General features: G+C 41.0%; 2 protein-coding genes across 2 annotated transcripts in view; one reads left to right on the plus strand and one right to left on the minus strand.

The window, feature by feature from the left end:
• The window catches only part of RBM10 (RNA binding motif protein 10), a 31,881-nt gene extending 14,686 nt beyond the window's left edge, over positions 1–17,195 (minus strand). Inside the window, exons 1-6 of the mRNA XM_063294043.1 lie at positions 17,050–17,195; positions 9,092–9,210; positions 5,193–5,379; positions 4,109–4,300; positions 3,804–3,873; positions 1,468–1,541 (exon numbers count right to left, since the gene is read on the minus strand). Coding sequence (XP_063150113.1) covers positions 1,468–1,541; positions 3,804–3,873; positions 4,109–4,300; positions 5,193–5,379; positions 9,092–9,108 — 540 coding nt within the window. The 5' untranslated portion in view covers positions 9,109–9,210; positions 17,050–17,195. The remainder of the gene's footprint in view (positions 1–1,467; positions 1,542–3,803; positions 3,874–4,108; positions 4,301–5,192; positions 5,380–9,091; positions 9,211–17,049) is intronic.
• Positions 17,196–18,411: 1,216 nt separating this feature from the next.
• NDUFB11 (NADH:ubiquinone oxidoreductase subunit B11) overlaps positions 18,412–19,880 on the plus strand; it is a 48,631-nt gene continuing 47,162 nt past the window's right edge. The window contains exon 1 of the mRNA XM_063294040.1: positions 18,412–18,621. Coding sequence (XP_063150110.1) covers positions 18,439–18,621 — 183 coding nt within the window. The 5' untranslated portion in view covers positions 18,412–18,438. The remainder of the gene's footprint in view (positions 18,622–19,880) is intronic.

Raw genomic sequence — 19,880 nt, forward strand, 5'->3', positions numbered from 1 at the left:
TTTCTTTGAAAATGAAAACTTTCGGGAGAGTTTTTAAACTACACACACATCCCCAGAGGTTCAATACTTGACTTCTATTCTGTTCTACCATAGGCAATACCCCAATTTAACTGCCTACTGTAACTGTATATTTCCTAAATGGCCTATCAAAACTGCTATTTTACTCAATTGCAAGGTCTCAACACTTGGTGAGGACATCAGCCAATACTATGGGCATACACTCCATAAGGACCAGAACACTAAGCCAGACTATTTTCCAAAACCAATTTCTAGAAGCTGCTAAGTCAAGGCCTAATTGACTAGAACTTCTTTCTGCTAAATGCAAGAACCTTGCCTATCTCTGGCCCACTGCCAGCCTTCAAAGAGAAACACTGCCAGTTTCACACATAGTTGTACAGACTGTGCTCCAAAGGAAACCCTCATCATATGTCTCTCAACCCAATTTTTCCACATCCCTCCCACATCCAGAACAACATGCATCATCTCAGCCATGCTTGGGCTACACATGTCAGCTCCCACTGGGGATGCGCACACATGGCCCAACTATATGGTCAACACAAGAGAACAGGAAGAAAAGGAGATGGCAAAGGTATCTGCCATAGCTGCATAAACCCTGGGAAACCCAAACAGTCGGGGCTAGGATTGCATTTTCATCCACGTTATGGTCGCTTAGAAATAAGATTAGAGTTTGAAACCAGTCCGAACAGACACAGTTTGGGTCTAAAAAACTTGGCACGTTGCCATTCACATCTCTACTGTAAACCTACAGTGCTGAAGAGAAAATAGGGTCTCACACAGAGGGGCTGTCAAGAGACAGCTGTTGTGATAAAGGAGAAAAAAACCTCCTAGGGAAGTTTCCATTCTAAACTCACATTCCTGTCATCATCTTTGGCAGATTATGGAGAAAAAGACAGCCCGTTGACAGGTGGCCAGCTTTCATATCTACTCAAACTGTTCAGCTACAGCTGTAAACTGCCAGAGCAGAGCCTTTGTCACACTGAGCATGCATCTTTCCAGAGCAGGAGAACACAGACTGGACTCATGATTTCCCAAGGCCTCATTTCTTACTGCTAGGATCTCCCACAATCCCCATTATTGTGGATCAGCACCTAAGTTCCCCTGCTCAACTTGTTAGATCCCACTGTCGTCCCCATGGTGGAAATTAAATCAAGTCCTGACTTACTGCCTGAATTTTTAATATCACTTTGAAACCCTGTTTTCTTGAACCCCTTTTTTCAGGTCATGGGCAGACCCCAGAAGTCAAACACCCAGTTCCCAGTACTCTGTTTTGATTCCTGGAATTGTAAACAAGGCAAGATATCTGACTTTCAGATCTAGCTGCTCTTCCTAATCCCAGTTCAGTGATTTCCTAAGGGGAAGGCATCTAGGATTTGTCACATGAACCAGGTGTTCAGATTGGTCATTAACAGTAGCAGTACTTGTGGGTTTCAAGTGCAGCAAAGCAACCTGATTGGCTTCCATCCATCGTGTAGCGTCCTGCAAGTGATTAAACTCGACGAAGGCGAAGCCCCGGCTCTGACCTGGAGGACAGCATTCAGATACAGACGCAGTGTGTTAGTCAACAGATCCAGCCAACATCACGCACCCCTGTCGCTGTACCAAATGGGGCAAGGGCAGGGCGCGGGGGAGAAAACAAGGTAGAGTGGGAAGGCACAGAAAAGGCACCCTAGTTGCAAAATGGAGTGGTGCAGACTCAAATGCTGGTCACCAGCATCTCTTCTGATCATTCCAATAATGTATTTTTGATGGAGAGATGCTATTCACTGCTACTCAAACCATCCAGTTGTTTCTATTTCCTAGAATTGAGAACTGTGGTGTCCCAACTCCCAGGTCACTGCTTATCAGTCAGCTTGTATTTCCAAAAGGATAAGGGCTGGAGAGAGAATGTTGGCTTTGAAGAGATCTATTTCTAGCACTATTAGATTCAGTTATCCAGCACTTTTTTTCATGTTTTAAGCAATAGCTGATTCAACGGATCTATGCAGGAGGCTACTTCTTATTGTAATAGTAAGGCACTTGTCCTATCAACTTCCCTGCTTAGGTTTGGGAAGGGTTAAAATAACCCCACATAACAGAACAGGACCAAGCAAAGATAAAAAGCTGCAGTCTGTTGGACTTGAATCTGGAAGAATTGGATTTAAATTCCATCTTAACCTTAACATTCATTTGATGACTCTGAGTCAATCAGTCTTTCAATCTCATTGCTCCATTTGTCCAACAGAAACAATAAAGGTCCCTTTCTATTGCAAAAAAGAATGATAAAGAAATATTGCCTGCATAAATTTAACATAAACTCAACTAATATAACGTGCCTAGATTGAGAGAAGTTTACTAAAAATCCAAAGAAGAGGCACTGATTTCAGCCAGCTTTCCCACTTTCTTCCTTAGCAGCACTGGAATTAAGATAAAATGTTTAAAGGAAACCGAACTGACATAGGCAAGACCGGTCCACTAAGTGGGAACATTCAAGAAACTACACTTCTTAAGGGCTCTTTCTCAAAGTCTGCAGTTCCAGTCCTTGTGAAAACGTAAAATTCATTTTGCATTGTAATTTCCTTATCTTAGCCTCTGGTTGCCCATAGAAGCAGGGTGCCTTTCTGTACCCTCCATCTTGCAGTATCTGCCAGTCCACTTCAGGCCTTGTACAACAAAGGGCAGATACAGAGGACTATAATCAAAAACATAAGCCTTGCTTTAAAAAAAAAAAAAGGAAGGGGGGAGAAAAGAGAAGCTACACAGCCCTATCTCATGGCCTGCAAGTGTGTGTGATAGGTCGGGAATAACCTTGGCAAGAAGAAGTATACTTACCTGCTTGATTAAAGAACTTACTTTATTCCCAGAACAGTCCTACATCATTTTGTCTTGCAGCAAACTAAGGAGATCTCTTGTTATACTTGCATATACCATACCTATCCACCTTGTTGGCAACCTATCTTCCTTAATGTAGGCTGGCACAATTTATGGTCTATTAAACCAAACAAGTTCACTAATCAAGTACTGTGTTCATACAGGTGCTTGACAATTCTTCTATCCCATCACAAAAAAGGCAGAAAAAAGCCAGGAGGTTTATTAAGTTCTTGGTGAATCACAAGTGCCTGGGGGATTATAGTTAACTTGGTGGGATCAAAAGTTGGCTATTTGCCCTAATGTCTGCTTCATCAGAATCAATCTCAAAACGGAGTCTAATTTAGGCTGCAAAGATCTAAAGAGGAACACCAACATAAAATATAAAATATGGCCAAACAGAAAGTGCAATATATAACCAAAAGGGTTGGTCTTCATCCTTTGCCATGTATTTGTGTCTCTTACCTCAAAGAGAGAGGCCAAATAAGAAAGACAGAGAACAAGAAAGAACTCATCTTAATACGGAAAGCAATACTGAACTGCTAAACCTCCAAAGATTCACACTTATGCAGAATGCAGTGAAACTTGGAAATGCCAGGCCACATCTTCTGCTACTTTTTCAGGCCAATCTCACAGCAGAAGAACCACTGAGGCCCACACTTATGGGATTTTGATAACAGACAATAATACTTAAAGGGCTACTTCTGAATCCACTGCTAACATCTGGAAGATTGACTGATCCTAATCACTGATTGGCAGACCCTAAATACAGTACAGCAAAAACTACTGTTGAATATTTAATGCCACAGGGCAAAACTGCTCCACATGCACACATGCATAGCATACCACACTCTAGTTTGCAGTGTGTCAAATGGTAGTTGAAACATTACAGCCATATCAAGAGAAAGGAGTAGAAAAAACTGTGAACAGGAGCTCACCTGAGGCTTTATTTCGCATCAGCCGCACCTCACGGGGCTGGAATCCATGTGCCTGCAGCTGGGCCCGGATCTACAGATGCAGAGAGACTGTTAATAATGCCAGTAACAGGAGGCTTTAATGTAACAATCACTGAAAGAAGTAGGAAGTGTCAATGAATTCTTGGGTGGGCTGTTCTCCAGATGCTGCCAGTAACTCTAACCACCATGCCAATGGAGTTCGACAACACGGGGGGGGGGGCAGCACAGGTTCTCCATCCCTGAATGAAAGATCCCAAAGTGCCTTTTAGCCCAAGCAACCAACTTACATCACTCTCAGTGGCAGACTGAGGCAACATCCTCAGCATAATGATACTGCTAGCCTTCTGTTCTTCTTCTTCTTGTTCAGTTCGATAGTCTTGGTCCCGGTAATCGCCATCACCAGGAAATCCCAAGTGCTCATTTGGGCTATCTCTTTTTCTGTGTTGGGTCTCTGATCCTGAGGAGGCCTCATAAGAATCCTAGGCAACAATAGCACAGAAGACAACAGCTCAGCAGGGAGGAAGGCCAAGACTGACCCAGACAAAGAAGCCCCCAGTCTTGCAGGCCAAGGTCTAGCAATGTACAGGCAACCACAGTACCATCACATGGTTGCTGTCATGTTCACCATTTCAATGTGTTGTTCACATCGTAACGTTTCACATGTCAAACCGTTCTTCCGTGTTTTACATGCTTGAACGTTTGCTGGTATTTTCCATTATTGCTGTGCTCCTTATTTTGCTACTTTGGAATGTCTGTTTGGGTTTGCAACTCTCTTCAAGGTTACTTTCCCAGGCAGATGTAACGGTTGCTAGCACCTGGGAGGGGGTGGTTGCTAATGAGCGCTCGGGGCGGGACTGGGTTGGAAGCAAGGCTTTTAAGTTTGTATTTGGTGTGCTTTTGCTCATTCTCAGCTTTCTCTGTATTTGCATACTATTCCTTTAATAAATCAGTTATCTTTAAGCTCGAGCTTGTGAGACTGAGTATTTGGGATTAGGCAACCATTACAGTTGCCCTCCAAGCATTCTGCCAAATGGATACAATATTTTATGGACACTTATCTACAAGCCCAGTTCCAGTGTCTTTCAATCATTCTGCATACAGTCCTACATGATTTCTTCGTACAGCCTGCAATAGCCCTCCCCAGTCAGCTGCACTTTGAATGGCATGGGATTTCCTTACGGTGAAAAGAAATTCTGAAGCATAAGCCTGAGGGATCCTTACCCATGCGGCAGCAGTTATTCAAAGGCTCAGAGTTATTCAATTACTCAGAAAAGCCGTTACCTTACTGTTACTGAGAAAAATGACATGGATGTGACCATGAAATCAACAGGAGACAAGCCTGACGGGAAACAGACTTTACCCTCAACTTACCTCCACACTGTGTTCTTCGGAGGAATCATCATAATCATTTGCAGGTTCCTGGCTGTTGAAATCTCTCATGTAGGATCGATAATCCATATCTCTGTAGTCATGGTCCCTCTGATTCCGGCCTTCTGAACCTTCATCCTGAATCTGTTCAACAGCACCATACCGACCTGTCCGATCCCCACGGCCACCTCTAAAGTATACAAAATGAAGAAATGCTTTAAAAAAGGATCCACTGATCGATTACTCCTTCTTGCACTTCTGTACCTTGGAAGGGCATATGAATGATGATATTGCAAATTACAGTTTTTCATTTCTTTTTGCTGTTCCAGTGATAAAAAAGCAGGCAAAGCTCAGCTTACAAAGGTTTCCCAGTACTTCCAAGCCCTTTCCGTAGCTGCTTTCTCTGGCAGAATGCATTAAGTGCCTTCCTTGTCCTAAATCTTTTCTTTTCCATATTAAGAACAGTGGACAAATATAGTATGTGGAATTCTTATTCTCACACATTTCTCGTATTGTTGCTTTGCCCCAGAATGACTTAATTGTACTTGTAGGCCAGCACACAGGGGTTCATGTTCATCATTACAGCACTATAAATTCTCCCTATTCTACTAATGATGATGAAGTTAATGATGACTGAAGAGAGACTGGCCTTAATTTAACTATTCTTCATTTAGTTTTAACAAATTGATTGATTGTGTGCCATCAAGTCATTTTCAACTCCTAGCGATCACATAGATAGATTTTCTCTAAGACAATCTATCCCTAATTTGTTATTTCATGTCTCCGAACGGTGCACTCATCACCGCTGTAACTGAGTCCATCCACCTTGCTGCTGGTTGGCCTCTCTTTCCTTCTACCTTTCCCAGCATTAGAGCCTTCTCCAGAGAGCTGGGTCTTTGCATAATGTTTCTGAAATAAGATAATTTGAGCCTGGTCATTTGTGCCTCAGGTGAGAACTCTGGGTTGATTTGTTCAATGATCCATCGGTTTGTTTTCTTGGCTGTCCACCATATTCTCAGGAGTCCTCTCCAACACCAAAGTTCAAAAGCATCAAAACTCTTCCTATCCTGATTCTTTAAAGTCCAACTTTCACTTCTATAGGGTGTCATAGGGAATACCATGGCTTGCATGATTCTGATCTTTGTAGGTATAGACACATCGCGGCATTTGATATCTTTTCCAAGGCCTTTATGGCTGCTCTACCAAGTGCTAGTCTGGGGCGTATTTCTTGACTGCTTGTTCTTTTACTGTTGATAGTTGATCCTAAAAGGCAGGAGCTATCCACCACTTTGATACCTTCATTGTCAATTATAAGGCTGGTTGTTCCACCTGCTGTCATTAATTTGCTCCTCTTTATATTTAATTTTAGTCCCATTTTTTCACTGTGCTCTTTGCCTTTTAGTACTAGGGCGTGAAGACCCTTTGCATTTTTGGCTATCAGGGTAGTGTCATCAGCATACAAGGTAGTCCTTGAGTTAGGACCATTTATCCAGTTACCATTCAAAGTTATCATGGCAATGAATGAAGGGACTTATGACTGGTCCTCTTTTCCCAGCCTCCCTATGCTCACACACATCCCGCACACTCTTTCCCCAGCCTTCCTGAGCTCAGGCTGCACTGCGGCACCCCCCTCCCCAACTCGTGTGTGGCCTGTGCTGGGCCTCTCAGGGCCTTCCCCACCCCGCTACGGCATCCCTGCAGTTTTCACTTGGGACTCTCTGCTTCCTGCTTAACAACCTACATGTGTGGGATTACAACAACAACTGGGAATGCCAGGATTGCTATCCCTAAGCAATGCAGTCACGTGACATTGCAGTTTATGACCACATCATTTAGTGACAGCAATTCTGGTCCCAATTGCAGTTGTAACTCAAGGACTACCTGTAGCACAGGTTATTGATGTTTTTTCCTCCAATTTTAAAACCATGCTCATCTTCTTCCAATCCAGCTGCCCTTAATAAATATTCTGCACATAGGTTGAATAAATAAGAGGAGAGTATGCAGCACTGTCATACACCTTTGCCAGCCTGGAGCCAGTCTGTTTCACCATGTTCTGTCTATACTGTGGCTTCCTGACCTGTATATAAGTTTCTCATTCGAACAATTAGATGTTCTAGGATTCCCATTTTTCTGAGCACATTCCACAGCTTGACATGATCAAAGCAATCAAAGGCTTTTCTATAATCGATGAACACACTGACTTCTTTTTGGTATTCTTTGGCTTTTTCAATTATCCAGCGTGCATCAGCAATAATGTCTCATGTTCCTCAGCCTTTTTTAAAGCTAGATTGAACATCTGGCAGCTCATTTTCCATGTAGGGCTTTAACCTGCATTGGATGATCCAAAGCATTATTTTGCTAGCATGTGAAATTAAGGATATTGTACAATACTTTGCATACTCTGTTAAGTCTTCTTTTTTTGGTATTGGAATATAGACTGACCTCTTCCAATTGGTTGGCCACTGTGTCATTCTACAGATTTGCTGGCATAGCTTGGTTAGAACCTTGTGTCATGCTCCCAGATCAAATGTTTGCAGAACAATTGATTGGACTTGCATGCATGTTTCAGTCAACACGTGTCATCTTCTTGCAAGTTGAAGGAAGGGAGGGGGGAACATCGTTGGAGTGTGAAATCATTTTGTTTGGACTATCTTGCTCTGCCAAGGTGGTTTGCAAGGAGCGTTGGACACAGCTGCAGATGTTTCCACCAACTGGCATGAGAGGGAGGGGCACATACCTGAGATGGGGAGTGGGGTGGAATTTGAAACTGTTGAAGATGTTTAATGGGGAAAAGCATGGGCTTTTTCATTCGCAACTTTTTCTTCTGTACTGAATGCTATGCACCATTAAAGAGAATTCTAAGTAATTACTTATGAGTCGAATTTAATGGGAAGCTGAGTATTCCAGTCATCACACCTGGATTGATTTCTCTTCTGTTACTTGCAATATTTCAGTGGGTATTCCATCAGTTCCTGTGGCTTTCTGACTTGGTAATGACTGGAGTGCTGATCTAACTGCATATTCTAGTACTAGAGGTTCTGGTAAATAAGGAATATCTTCTAAGGTATCTTGGATGTTGACATGTCTACTGTATATTCCTTCCATCTTCCTTTGATCTCCTTTGAATCGGTTACTACCTGTTCTTTGGCATCCTTTAACATACCAGTTCGAGGTTGGAACATCCTTCTGAGTTCAGAGATCTTTTGAAAGACTTTCCTTGTTTTTCCATGTTCGTTTCCATCTTCAATGTCTTTACAGATGTTGCTGTAACACTGCTTCTTGTCTCTTCTAACAGCTCTCTGAAACTTTTTGTTAAGTTCCTTTTGGGGATTTTTTTCTTGGCTTTGGCTTCTCTTCTTGGCAATTTCCATTGTTTGTTCTGACATCCAGCTTGCTTTCTTCTCTTTCTTCATTTTTGGCAGTGTCTTTTCACATTCATCCTTAACGGCTTCTTTCATTCCATAATTCCTCTGGTTTTCTATCAATGAGGTTCAGGACTTCAAAGCAATTCCTGATGGGTATATGTTCAAGATCATCTCCTGGAAACTGACTGGCTTTCTTCTTCTTTAGCTTAACTTGGAGCTTGCACATGAGCAGTTCTTGATCTGTTCCACAGTCAGCACTTGGCCATGTCTTTGATGCTGTAATTGAGCTCCTCCACCTCCTTTTAGCAATAATATAGTTGATTTGATTTCTATATACTCCATCTGGTGATGTCCAGGTATAGGGGTGTCATTTTGGTTGTTTGAATTTTTAACAAAAGAGATCCTAAAATTAGTAGTGACTTCTTTTCACAACTTCTTTGCTTAATGGCATGGCTTATCTAACTTTAGCAATCCTTAGGAAAAAGAGGCACAACGTATTTCTTCCTAAGCTCTAAAGTAATTGAAGGAATACGTTACCGTCTCTCATACTCCATTGCTATCTGTGAAGTGCAAATGTTTCAGGAATCTCCCAATGCAAACCCTTCAATGGATAGTTGCCATTCCAGAAGGTCATAAGAAGTGGATTATAAAGATTCCTGCAGGGAAAATAGAACACAACAATGTTTTTATTCAAATGCTCACTGTAGCTTAATCCCAGCAACAGTAATTAAAGCCTCTCCTAAAACCAAAGTCTTTGCAGCTTCACATGTACAGGCTGTATACTTTTTAAATTAATTGTATTTAACATTTTGAAACAAGGTAAATGAAAAAGAATGTAAGACAGAAAATACAGAACATGTAAAAACAGGAAACAAGATACAGATAATTATCCTGATTGGACTTTAAAGTGAACATACTTGGTTTACACAGTACTAATCACTGACAAAACTATGAACAGTAAGCAATACATTAGATTAATACTAAAACTTATAGATCAGATTAAGATGTACATAATTCTATAGATAAGAAAATTTTGGATATGGCACAAAGCCATATATTACATTATAATACAAGAATGGTTACAAGTTGCATCTTGAGTGATTCTCAAATCTGCAATTCCCAACAGCAGTAACCCACAACTCCACAAAAACTCTATCATCTTCAACTCTGCAAATGCACTTGTCAATATAAATACTAAATCAATCTGGTATCTCACTGCTGGAATCAGCTATGTCCACACCATACTGTAAGCTCAAACCTGTAGCCCTGATTATTAAGTAGATAACGTATAGCGTTTTTTGTAAACTGTTCATGTGGAAAATGGTATGATTTGTCAGGGTACACTCCATATAGTATATTTCCGTCTGTGTGCACGAAGCACAGCTGGGCTGCTTGTTGTATCAGCTCAGCGCCCACACCTGTAGGGTGTGGCATGACACAGCACAATGCACGTATAACGAACAGTGCACCATGGGTGTTGGTTGCTGGGGTGTTGGAGTAGTGGTTGTAAGGTCTGTAGGTTGATTGTAATATATTGCACAGTAAAGTCTGTATAGTGTTTTTTCTATGACAGACCGTGGACTGTTTATTTGTTCGTGCATCGCTCACAGAACGCCACGACGCGTTGTATGCGCAAACCCCGACATGATTTCACAAAACATAGGCAGGATGGACCATCACTTTTCCCACTATACACTCCAGATCCCTCCCACTTCCTGAGCTCCAGAAAGAGACTGAATTCTAATACTTCTTTCACGTATTCCTACTAGTCAAAACTTCACAGATGTATTCCTAGCTTTTTAACCAGCTGGCTATATGACCTTGAGTACATAATTCCTATGTCTATCAGACAGATAATCTGCATTTTTGAGGTCTGAAACAGATTTAGAAAGATTTATGGATCTAAAGTACTTTGAGCCTCAATATACAAAGTCTCCACTAATATGCAAAAAGAAAATCCTTTCATGGTAGAAACGTTCTCTGTCATTCTCTTGTAGAATTCCAGAATTAATTATATAGTATTTCTTAGAGATTGCAATTGCTTATGAAAACGAAACTCTTATTTGTTTTCAACAAGGACAGGAACAAACACAGGTAAGACAACAGAAAATTGTCTATTCTTTGTGAGCATTGTAGCAAATGTACAGTACTTTGCTATCACTATTCACATACTCACTGTGTCATGGCTCCCATGAAAAACTGGAATCCATCTCTTAAGAAATAAAGATGTTCTTATCCCCTGCCAGGTTAAATCTAAGTTTCTTTGCGCATGCATGACTTACTCCGTGAGCTGCTTTCTTGTTCGCTACAGCAAGATAATCACTACTTTTTGCTGCCACATTTAGAGCAGAAGTCAAAACCAAAATTTAATTTTAATGTAACTAAAGCATATTCCAAGGAACTAACAAAAAGTCCTCCCAAACAAAATTCTAATTAAAATTGACCAAGAAAGACAAATTCCCAGCTGTCAAATCAGTCATTACATCTCTTACATCACATTAATGTCTTCTCCTCTGATGTTTAATTTAAATCCACTCAAAGATAACCAATGTGAGAGCCAGTTTGGTGTAGTGGTTAAGGCATCAGGCTAGAAACCAGGAGACTGTGAGTTCTAGTCCTGCTTTAGGCATGAAGCCAACTGGGTGACTTTGGACCAGTCACTCTCTCTCAGCCCTAGGAAGGAGGCAAAGGCAAACTACTTCTGAAATCTTGCCAAGGAAACTGCAGGGACCTGTCCAAGCAGTCTCCAAGAATCGGACATGATTGAACAGATTAAAACAAAAACCCAGCCTTTCTCAACTTTTTGACCTTGGAGAACCCTTGAAATATTTTTCAGGCCTCAGAGAACCTCTGCACATTCAGGATCAAATATAAGCTAGAAGTTATAAAATCATTATATCCATTTCATGTGTAAAGGTAAAGGTAAAGGTTTCCCTTGACATTAAGTCCAGTCGTGTCCGACTCTAGGGGGCGGTGCTCATCTCCGTTTCAAAGCCGAAGAGCTGGCGTTTGTCCGTAGACACTTCCGTGGTCATGTGGCCGGCATGACTACACGGAACGTCGTAGGCCTGTATATATGCATTAACAGTGTTCTTAAACTAAAGAATGAAACTTACCTCTTTAATGTGAAGTTGCCTGAATTTGAAATAGTTTTTTAAATAAACTGTGATCTCTCAGGAAACCCCTAGTGACCTCTCGTGGAACCCTAGGGTTCCATGGAACCTTGGTTGAGAAACCCTGATCTAGCCAATGTGATTTTGGAACCAAGATTTATATTTTAAATCTGAGGTCAGTGTAACCGTTCAGGCACAATAGTGTAGACATCACTTTTTTAAAAACTCCAAAATCTCACATCAAGGTTTTGTGAGATTTGCTGGTCTTCCAAAATTTTGATTACTTTGTCTTAATTTTGATGTTTTGCAGATGCTCTGATGGGAACAGCCACACTGCCAATTGCTTGCTTAATATCTTGTACAAAACGAGCAAATTGTTTTTCATTAATAAAGCAGGAGTAAATAAGCCATTCTGTCAGCCCTTTGAGGTAGTCCATAAAAGAAACCAAAACTGTGAGTACCAACACTGCAGTACCTTTATTGTAAAGTTACAGTAACAGAATCTTGCATGTCTGGAAGCACTTCTCCCCAATTTTGCCTTTACTTTCCAGAGAACTATGGAGGGTCTCTTCTGAAACATTTTCCATGCCCCCATTCCTTCTGTGGGCTGAGATATCTTTTGTCTGACCATTGTCTAGGCTGCGGTTCCTCCTGTCTCCCCAAATCATTCTCACAGCCCATTACACATTCCACAGCACAATGTGTAAACTCAGTTTATTTCTCAAGTAGCAGTACTGTACAGTATATATATACCATATTCATGTATAAGCCCATCTGCAGATAAGCCAACCCTCAAATTTTTAACCAAAATACTATGAAAAATGTGCTACCTGCAGATAAGTCAGCCCTCAAAATTTCTGTCTTTTAATTTTCACAGTTAGCTTATCTGCATGGTGGTGCATTCTTCGTTGCTGTTTTGGTTCTGTCAAAGGTCTGCTTAAATGCCGATGTGCTCATACACGAGTATATTTATAGAAAACTAATAAAGGCGAGATAAAAAATAAATAAATAAATAAATATGCAGGATATAGGAGTACTTTTAAAAAGTTGAGGGGAAAAAATGCCATATATACTTGCAGATAAATCCATCTGTGGATAAGCCGAAGCCAATTTGGGGGATAAATTTTGGCATTAAAATTCCTGGCTTATCTCTCAGTATATACAGTACATACCTATTATGCTATTCACTTTCAAGGTAATCAATGTTCCGCAAAGTGCAGAAAAAGAGTAAAAATAGTAAGCCAAAGTAATGAAGGCATCAGATACAAAGAGAATATAACTAAATCTAATTTATCCCAAACCATTCGATATACCACTCCGTATCTTTCTATCTTTGCAAACCATCCTTGTTTCTATTACCTTCATATACTGCTTTATACATTTCCTTTTATTTTTTTAGAGTTCTCAATGCTTTCCTTTTGAGAATCTTCACCAACTCCATCCAACCACCCATGACTTCCAGTGTTCCTCTTCTTCTCTTCCTTCATATATTGGATTTGTGATTCAATCCGATTCTCTCTATATGACAAAATCATCTCAACATATAAAAAATTCTCATTATTCATGGTAGTTACATTCTATAAAGTCACCACGAACACTGAATTAGTGAATACTAAAACCTCAGCTAGGAACATGTGCATCAGGTAACTTTTCGGGTAATTTTTCACTTCTTTGCATGTCCACGAATGACCCCAAAAGCGCGATGAGTATTGATTTTGTGGTTACAAATAACTTTTAGCAAGTAGGAAACTTTGCAAATACAGAATCCGTGAATAACAAGAATCGACTGTACTTCTGTACTATCATACATACTTTTGTATTCAATCAATTTAACTTGGCATTCTTGAATCTATCTTTTCTTGTTTTACAAAGAAAGGACCCTGTTCCCACTGCATCCAGCCTACTTTTATGTTTCTCTAGACACACCTAACTCTCACTTCAACACAACAAACTGGGCAGAAGCATACTCATATATACAGCCATTTTCACTTCTTATAACAAACATTCATTCCTTGCAACAGTTCACATTCTACCCACTTTTCTATCAGCATTGTAATCCTAACATTTCTCCATCCATTTTCCTATATTTATTATAACATTATACCAAGATACACAAATTAATCAACGCACTCTACTTTTTTGCCATTTATAACCGTCACCCCATTTTCCCTGTCAAACCTAACTTACTTTGGTCTTTGATACATTAATTTTCAGATCCATATTCCTAACATACATTGCAAATCATTCATGTTTTCAGTCAACACTGCATCACTGGCATATAGATCCAAGGACGCAGTGTGTGACAACCTTGCTGTTTCTGTTGACTTCTTAAAGGGGCCACAATTTTACCTGGCACTGAGCGTATGGACAAAGAAATATACTCATTTGAGTCCAGGAGGCATTACAAAGGAGGCATTATAAAGTGTGGCCATCTGTGACCACCCTGTCACCACTTCTTTAACTCAAATGTGTATTTTCCTAAGCCCTTTCTGAATTCAGGAAAAAGTACAGCTCTTTCAAGAAGCCGCTGGCAAGTACAGCATTTGGAGCACTTTTGTCTACTTCAGTTTTTAAGATATTTACAGACTGATTACTTTTGATCTGTTCTAGAGTCTTCCCAGGTATCAAGGTCAGACTGACTGGTTTGTGGTTCTTGATTCTTCCTTCTTCCCCTTTTTCAAGAGAGTAAGGGACGCGGTGGCGCTGCGGGTTAAACCGCTGAGCTGTCGATCGGAAGGTCGGCGGTTCGAAACCGCGCGGCGGGGTGAGCTCCCGTTGCTCGTCCCAGCTTCTGCACACCAAGCAGTTCGAAAACATGCAAATGTGAGTAGATTAATTGGTACCGCTTCGGCGGGAAGGTAACGGCGTTCCGTGAGTCATGCTGGCCACATGACCTGGAAGTGTCCTATGGACAACGCCGGCTCCAAGGCTTTGAAACGGAGATGAGCACCGCCCCCTAGAGTCGGACACGACTGGACTTTACGTCAAGGGAAACCTTTACCTTTACCTAAGGCCTCCATACAGTACTCCAGGATTTGTCAAAGATAATGGACTGAGGTTTGCAAGACCATCCCCAAGCCCCTTTAGTACTCTAGAATGGAGGCCATCTGACTCTGAACTCATTCAAGGTTAATTGGTACTTGTTGACTATGCTTCCATCAAGCTCAAACAGAAACCCTTTTCTCAGAAAAGACTGAACCAAAATAGGAATTCAAATTTTTGCATTCTGTTTGTCATCTGGTATTGCTTTTGTCATTTTCACTGAGCAGCAATGATATTGTTTTTCCTTTAATGTGAACATATCCCAAGAAGCCCTTTTTGATGATACTAGAATTCTTTACTAAATTTTGCTCACAGCTTTAGCTTTCCTGATACCATGCTACAAATCTGGGCTACTCATCTGTATTCTTTCATGCAGACCCTCCTTATTTTGTTATTTTTGATATTCAGGTTTTCACTAACTATTTTACATAGCCATATTGGTTTTTACTGCTGTCTTTCACTTCTTTTTTCCTCGTTGGAATTACTTACAATTGTACTTTTAGTGTCTCTTTTTTAGGAACTCCCAGCTACTTTGTGCCCCCTTTTGCCATTAGCTTCCCCTGCTACAGAATCCTTTTTATCACTGCTCTGAGTTTAGCAAAACCTGCTTTAAAGTTGAAGACCAGCATTTGATTATATTCATCTTTAATTTGCAGTATTACATGGTCCTGTTCCCACTACTTCCATCCATGTCTAAGTCTTCTCTATTGATTAGGATCAAATTAAATATACTCTGTCTTACTCTCCAAGTATACAGAAAATGAAAGACATGTATAATGGGGTTTTTTTCTGTTTGATATTAATATAAATCCTACAATTACAGTCATTAAATAAACCTTAGGTAGTTCACAAACCTTCCCCCTCATTCAATGAAGTACTATGCATCACTCATATTAACCTCTTGGGATTCAAGACTACACTCAAAAGTTTGTGCCTAGCACTATCTGACAAAATATGAAGAGCATGTTCCTATGTGGAAGATTCACTCTAACTACTCATTGGATCAAAAAATTGTATCCCTAAAAACATATTGCTTAAGCTAATAACATTTATACACTAATTGTCATTCATTCATGGAAATAAGGTGCTGAAAACAAAAAGTATAGTTCAGGTTGTTGTAAAATAACTTGTATGCAAACTATTAATTCTTCTACTGCAGTTATATACCCACTGACTTTGGAGTATGTAAACACTATAGGATTAGACTATAAAAGTTTTCATTCTCAGAAGCATTTCTAAAGAAACTGGGTTAGGATCCCGATCAAGTGTGCTTTACCATTAGATTTGTTAGCTGGTTAAACACCTATAACAAGTATGACTACATTTAGCTATTGTATCATGAACATCTGTAAAGAAGAGGTAAAATATAAGTGATATGCAAGACCTGTAGCAGAAATAAATACATTCTTAAAATCTACACTTAACAGTCCAGAAAAAACTGTTGGCTACTGACTCAAAATCCTGTCTTTTTCAACTAGAGTCTTCAAAAGAGACTGTGTCAATTACAGGATTAGATTCATGTAAAGCTTAAATATTAAACTTAAATCAAGTTTAGGAACGCTGAAATATGAAAGACTGCATTCCGATCAAGTACTGTGGCTTGAACCATCCGTTCTTAATTCTCAGAAAACGACTGTTTCTACTCGGTAATAAATGTCAATGAATTCAACGGAAGATACTCATAGATACGAACGGGACTGTCATATTAAGAGAGTAAGATTATCAGCAATTGGCAAACACGGGGTTCATGATCATACTGCATATACTCAGTGTTACAGACTAACTGCTTCTCTTGCATTTCCTGGCCAGTTAGCTCCTCTATTTTCAACGTTTCCGCTTTGAAGCCAGGATTTCGCAGAATTTCCCCCTCCGTTCACCAGAGAAAGCGGATTCTAGACCTCTAAAGCTTGCTCTATAACCGATGTTTGTCCTTAAGGTACCACAAACACATGTTGCTCTTCGTATACACATAGGACTGTGGCGAACCTATGGGGCCTCTCTCTCTAGCAGCATTTCGCCCCACTGCTGAGCAGGTTTCCCCCTCCTTTTATGCATTCGGATACGGGGCCAAACTGGAGAGCATTTCAGGCGCGGGAGACCAATCGGGCTTTGGATCAAGAAAGTTTACGCCAGAGTCAGCTGTCGGCCTTTTAAAGGGCTCCAAGGTTAGGCGGCGATTTTCTTCTCGAACCGGAGGAACGCCGCTTTCTCCGGGACTGCCAGGGCCCCAGCCTGTGACGTCTTGAAGCCCCGGGGGAGACCCAGCCTACACCGCCCCGTCCAGGCCCGCCAGGCCCCACCTTCCCTGGCGCGCCGGGCCTCTCCCGCCGCCGCGCTCACCTGGCGAACGCTTCCTCGGCGCCCGAAAGGGACGGAAGGGACTGACCGCTGGCGCGGCCGCTCAGCCACCCGTCTCACCTCGCAAAATGGCGGCGCTTCTCCAGGCCACCCTCCCCCGCCTCTTCCCAAGACTCTCTTCGTCACCGTTGTCGTCGGTGACACCGGAGTGTCCGACCGCCTTCCTCATTTCCCCCGCGCACACGAAAGCCCACCCTCGCGCGCGGATTGGCTCACACTCCATTCCCACTGACCGCCCACTCTGTGTTAAGATTGGTATGAGAGTCTGTCGCTCAAGCTCTGCTTGCCTTTCTCGCGTCAGCTCGCTAAATTGGTTCTCCGACCTGCTAGGATGGTTTGGTCTGTTTTCGTTTTGTTTCTTTGGTGACAGACGCGAATATTTTTGTTCATTCGAGCCTAGAAGGATCGGCTCTTGTCTGCAAAAGCCTCTCCAAAAGGTGCTGGGTTTCCACACTATGCGGACCCTACATTGACCATGAGTTTCTGGATTAATGTAATTGCCTCGGCCACTCGTCAAACAGTACACTAACTGCACGGGCTGACTTTGCATTACACATTGACCCACAAAACATACTTTAGCATAGAACATTGTGCAAACCTAGCTGTAAATGGAAGTATTTAATTAATTATTTATAGCAACTGTTTCTATCCTTCCTGATACGATGTAAAATCTTCCAAAGAGGTTTACAAGCTTATCAATCATAATACATTAAAATATTAAATAGCATTTAGCGGCATTGGCCTTGACGAAAGAATACAGCTGGAGCAGACGTCAAGGATATTTTTTACCTGTCTCCTCCCTTCTAAGTCATTTTTGCCATTATGGAGTCACGAGGGTGTTGGAATAATCTCCCACCCCAATAATTTTCATACTTATTTCTGCGAAGAATAAAAAAAATAGGACAGCACTATTAATAGCCGTAATACGGAATATTGATAGAAACAATTGGGCTGAAACATACCTTTTAAAATAAAGTTACAGGTTGAAACATTCTCTTTCAGAATAAAAGGTAGCTGGGGTACTTGATCTATTACTCACCAGTCAAGCCTAATACCTTTAAAATGCAAATTCCAGGTAGCATTGGAAGAGAAAGCCATTAAGCAGAAGCATTTATTTATATTAGTAAGGAACCTTTGGAGTTCACTACCATTTTCCAACAGTCTAAATGGCATTTAATCATACACCGTCACAGAGGCTTTTTCAACTACTCTGTTGTTTTTTTAAATAGGCTGCCTCTCCGCAGTTCCGAGACATTAGTTGGACTCGGATCTCTTCTAGCGCCACCTTGACCAAAAAGTGTGAAGCATTTCGTTTCCCCTCCCGCGCAACTTCCGGAGAAACTATTTCCGCTTCCGGTTGGAGTGTTGACCATGGCGGCCTTGAGAAGGCTGGTGGGCTTGCAAAGGTTGCTGGGGTTACCGGTTCGTGCGGTCTCCTCCGACCAAACAACGAATTCCACAATTTCTGCCCGGTTACCCCGAGTCCCTCGCCCTCCGGAGGTGGTTGAGTGGCACCCAGTGGAGAAGGAGGAGGAGAAGAACCATTTCGTCAAGGTGAGAACCGTTAGAGGGAAGAGCTAAAGGGTTAGGGGATCATAGGGGCGGCTGAGTACGAATTTTGCTCCCATTCCAGTTTAAAATGGGAGACAATTTACCTTGCAATTGGAAAGGCTCTTCTTCGTTTTCTAAGAACAACTTTCTGTGATCTATGCCCTCCGGGTGGGTTGGGCTACAATTTGTAGGATTCTCAGCCAGATAATCATGCTAACTGAAGACTTGGACAGCGATCTTGCCAACGCATATGGAGAATTCTGAAATGAAGACTGCCTATCCCAGAGCAATGAGTATTTGGTGCTCCCAATTTGTAGCTGCAAAATAATGCACTTAATGCTAACTCTGTGTCCCAAGGATGCAACTAGTGGAATTAGTATAGTGTAATAAGAGTGTTTGAAGGATCCTGCCCAAGTGTGCCTCATTTGTGCTTCTTTCACTCAGGATTTGTGTACAGTCCATGCATGGAGAGATGGGAAGATTAGTGCTATTTAAGTTTTTTTACTCTATCAAGTTGAAAATGGTTGGTATATCCAATTTCAGGCTTTCAGGATCCTGAATTGCTGATATATTCACTAGAGAGGTTGTTGAGTTTAGGCCGTAGTTTTGAAACAATTCTTTTTTTTTAAGGGCCATTATGTTGTAGAATTATCATTGGAAAGAATCTTGAAAGTCATCATCTCCAAACCATATTCAGTGCACTATACAACCCCAACATCAATGGGAGATAGGATGCTCTTGATTTTTACAAATATTAATCAAATTGCTGCAACAACATGAAACAACAGTGCATGAAGAGCAGTGATTCAGATTTTTCACTCTGATGTATTCTTTAAATTGAAGCCCAAGATAGCACCACAATATCCAAATAATATCTATTTGTTGATTGGCATTATGTCATGCATATGTTTATATTATATTAGGTCTGTGCTTTTTTTATAGTAAAGCAGCTGGCCTTGAATAAGACTAACCTTTATTCTTTGTCACAGGCATGTGGAATGTTTTGGTCAGATATTTAATTCTTAATTTCACTCCCCCATTTATAAATTAGGATTCTCATGGTTTCCAGAATTGTTTATGTGATATATATATGAGTTGAGTCTTTGAAAACAAATTCTATTTGGTCAGTTATACAATACATAGGTTTTGTAACATTCTCAGATTGCAACCCAAGACTCACTTATCTGGAAATTAACATCATTGATCTTGGAAATTATTTCTCAGTAAACATTCATAAAATTGCCTGATAAAGTACAATTGTG

Source organism: Candoia aspera, chromosome 2 (genome assembly GCF_035149785.1).
Source record: "Candoia aspera isolate rCanAsp1 chromosome 2, rCanAsp1.hap2, whole genome shotgun sequence".
Classification (NCBI taxonomy): Eukaryota; Metazoa; Chordata; class Lepidosauria; order Squamata; family Boidae; genus Candoia; species Candoia aspera.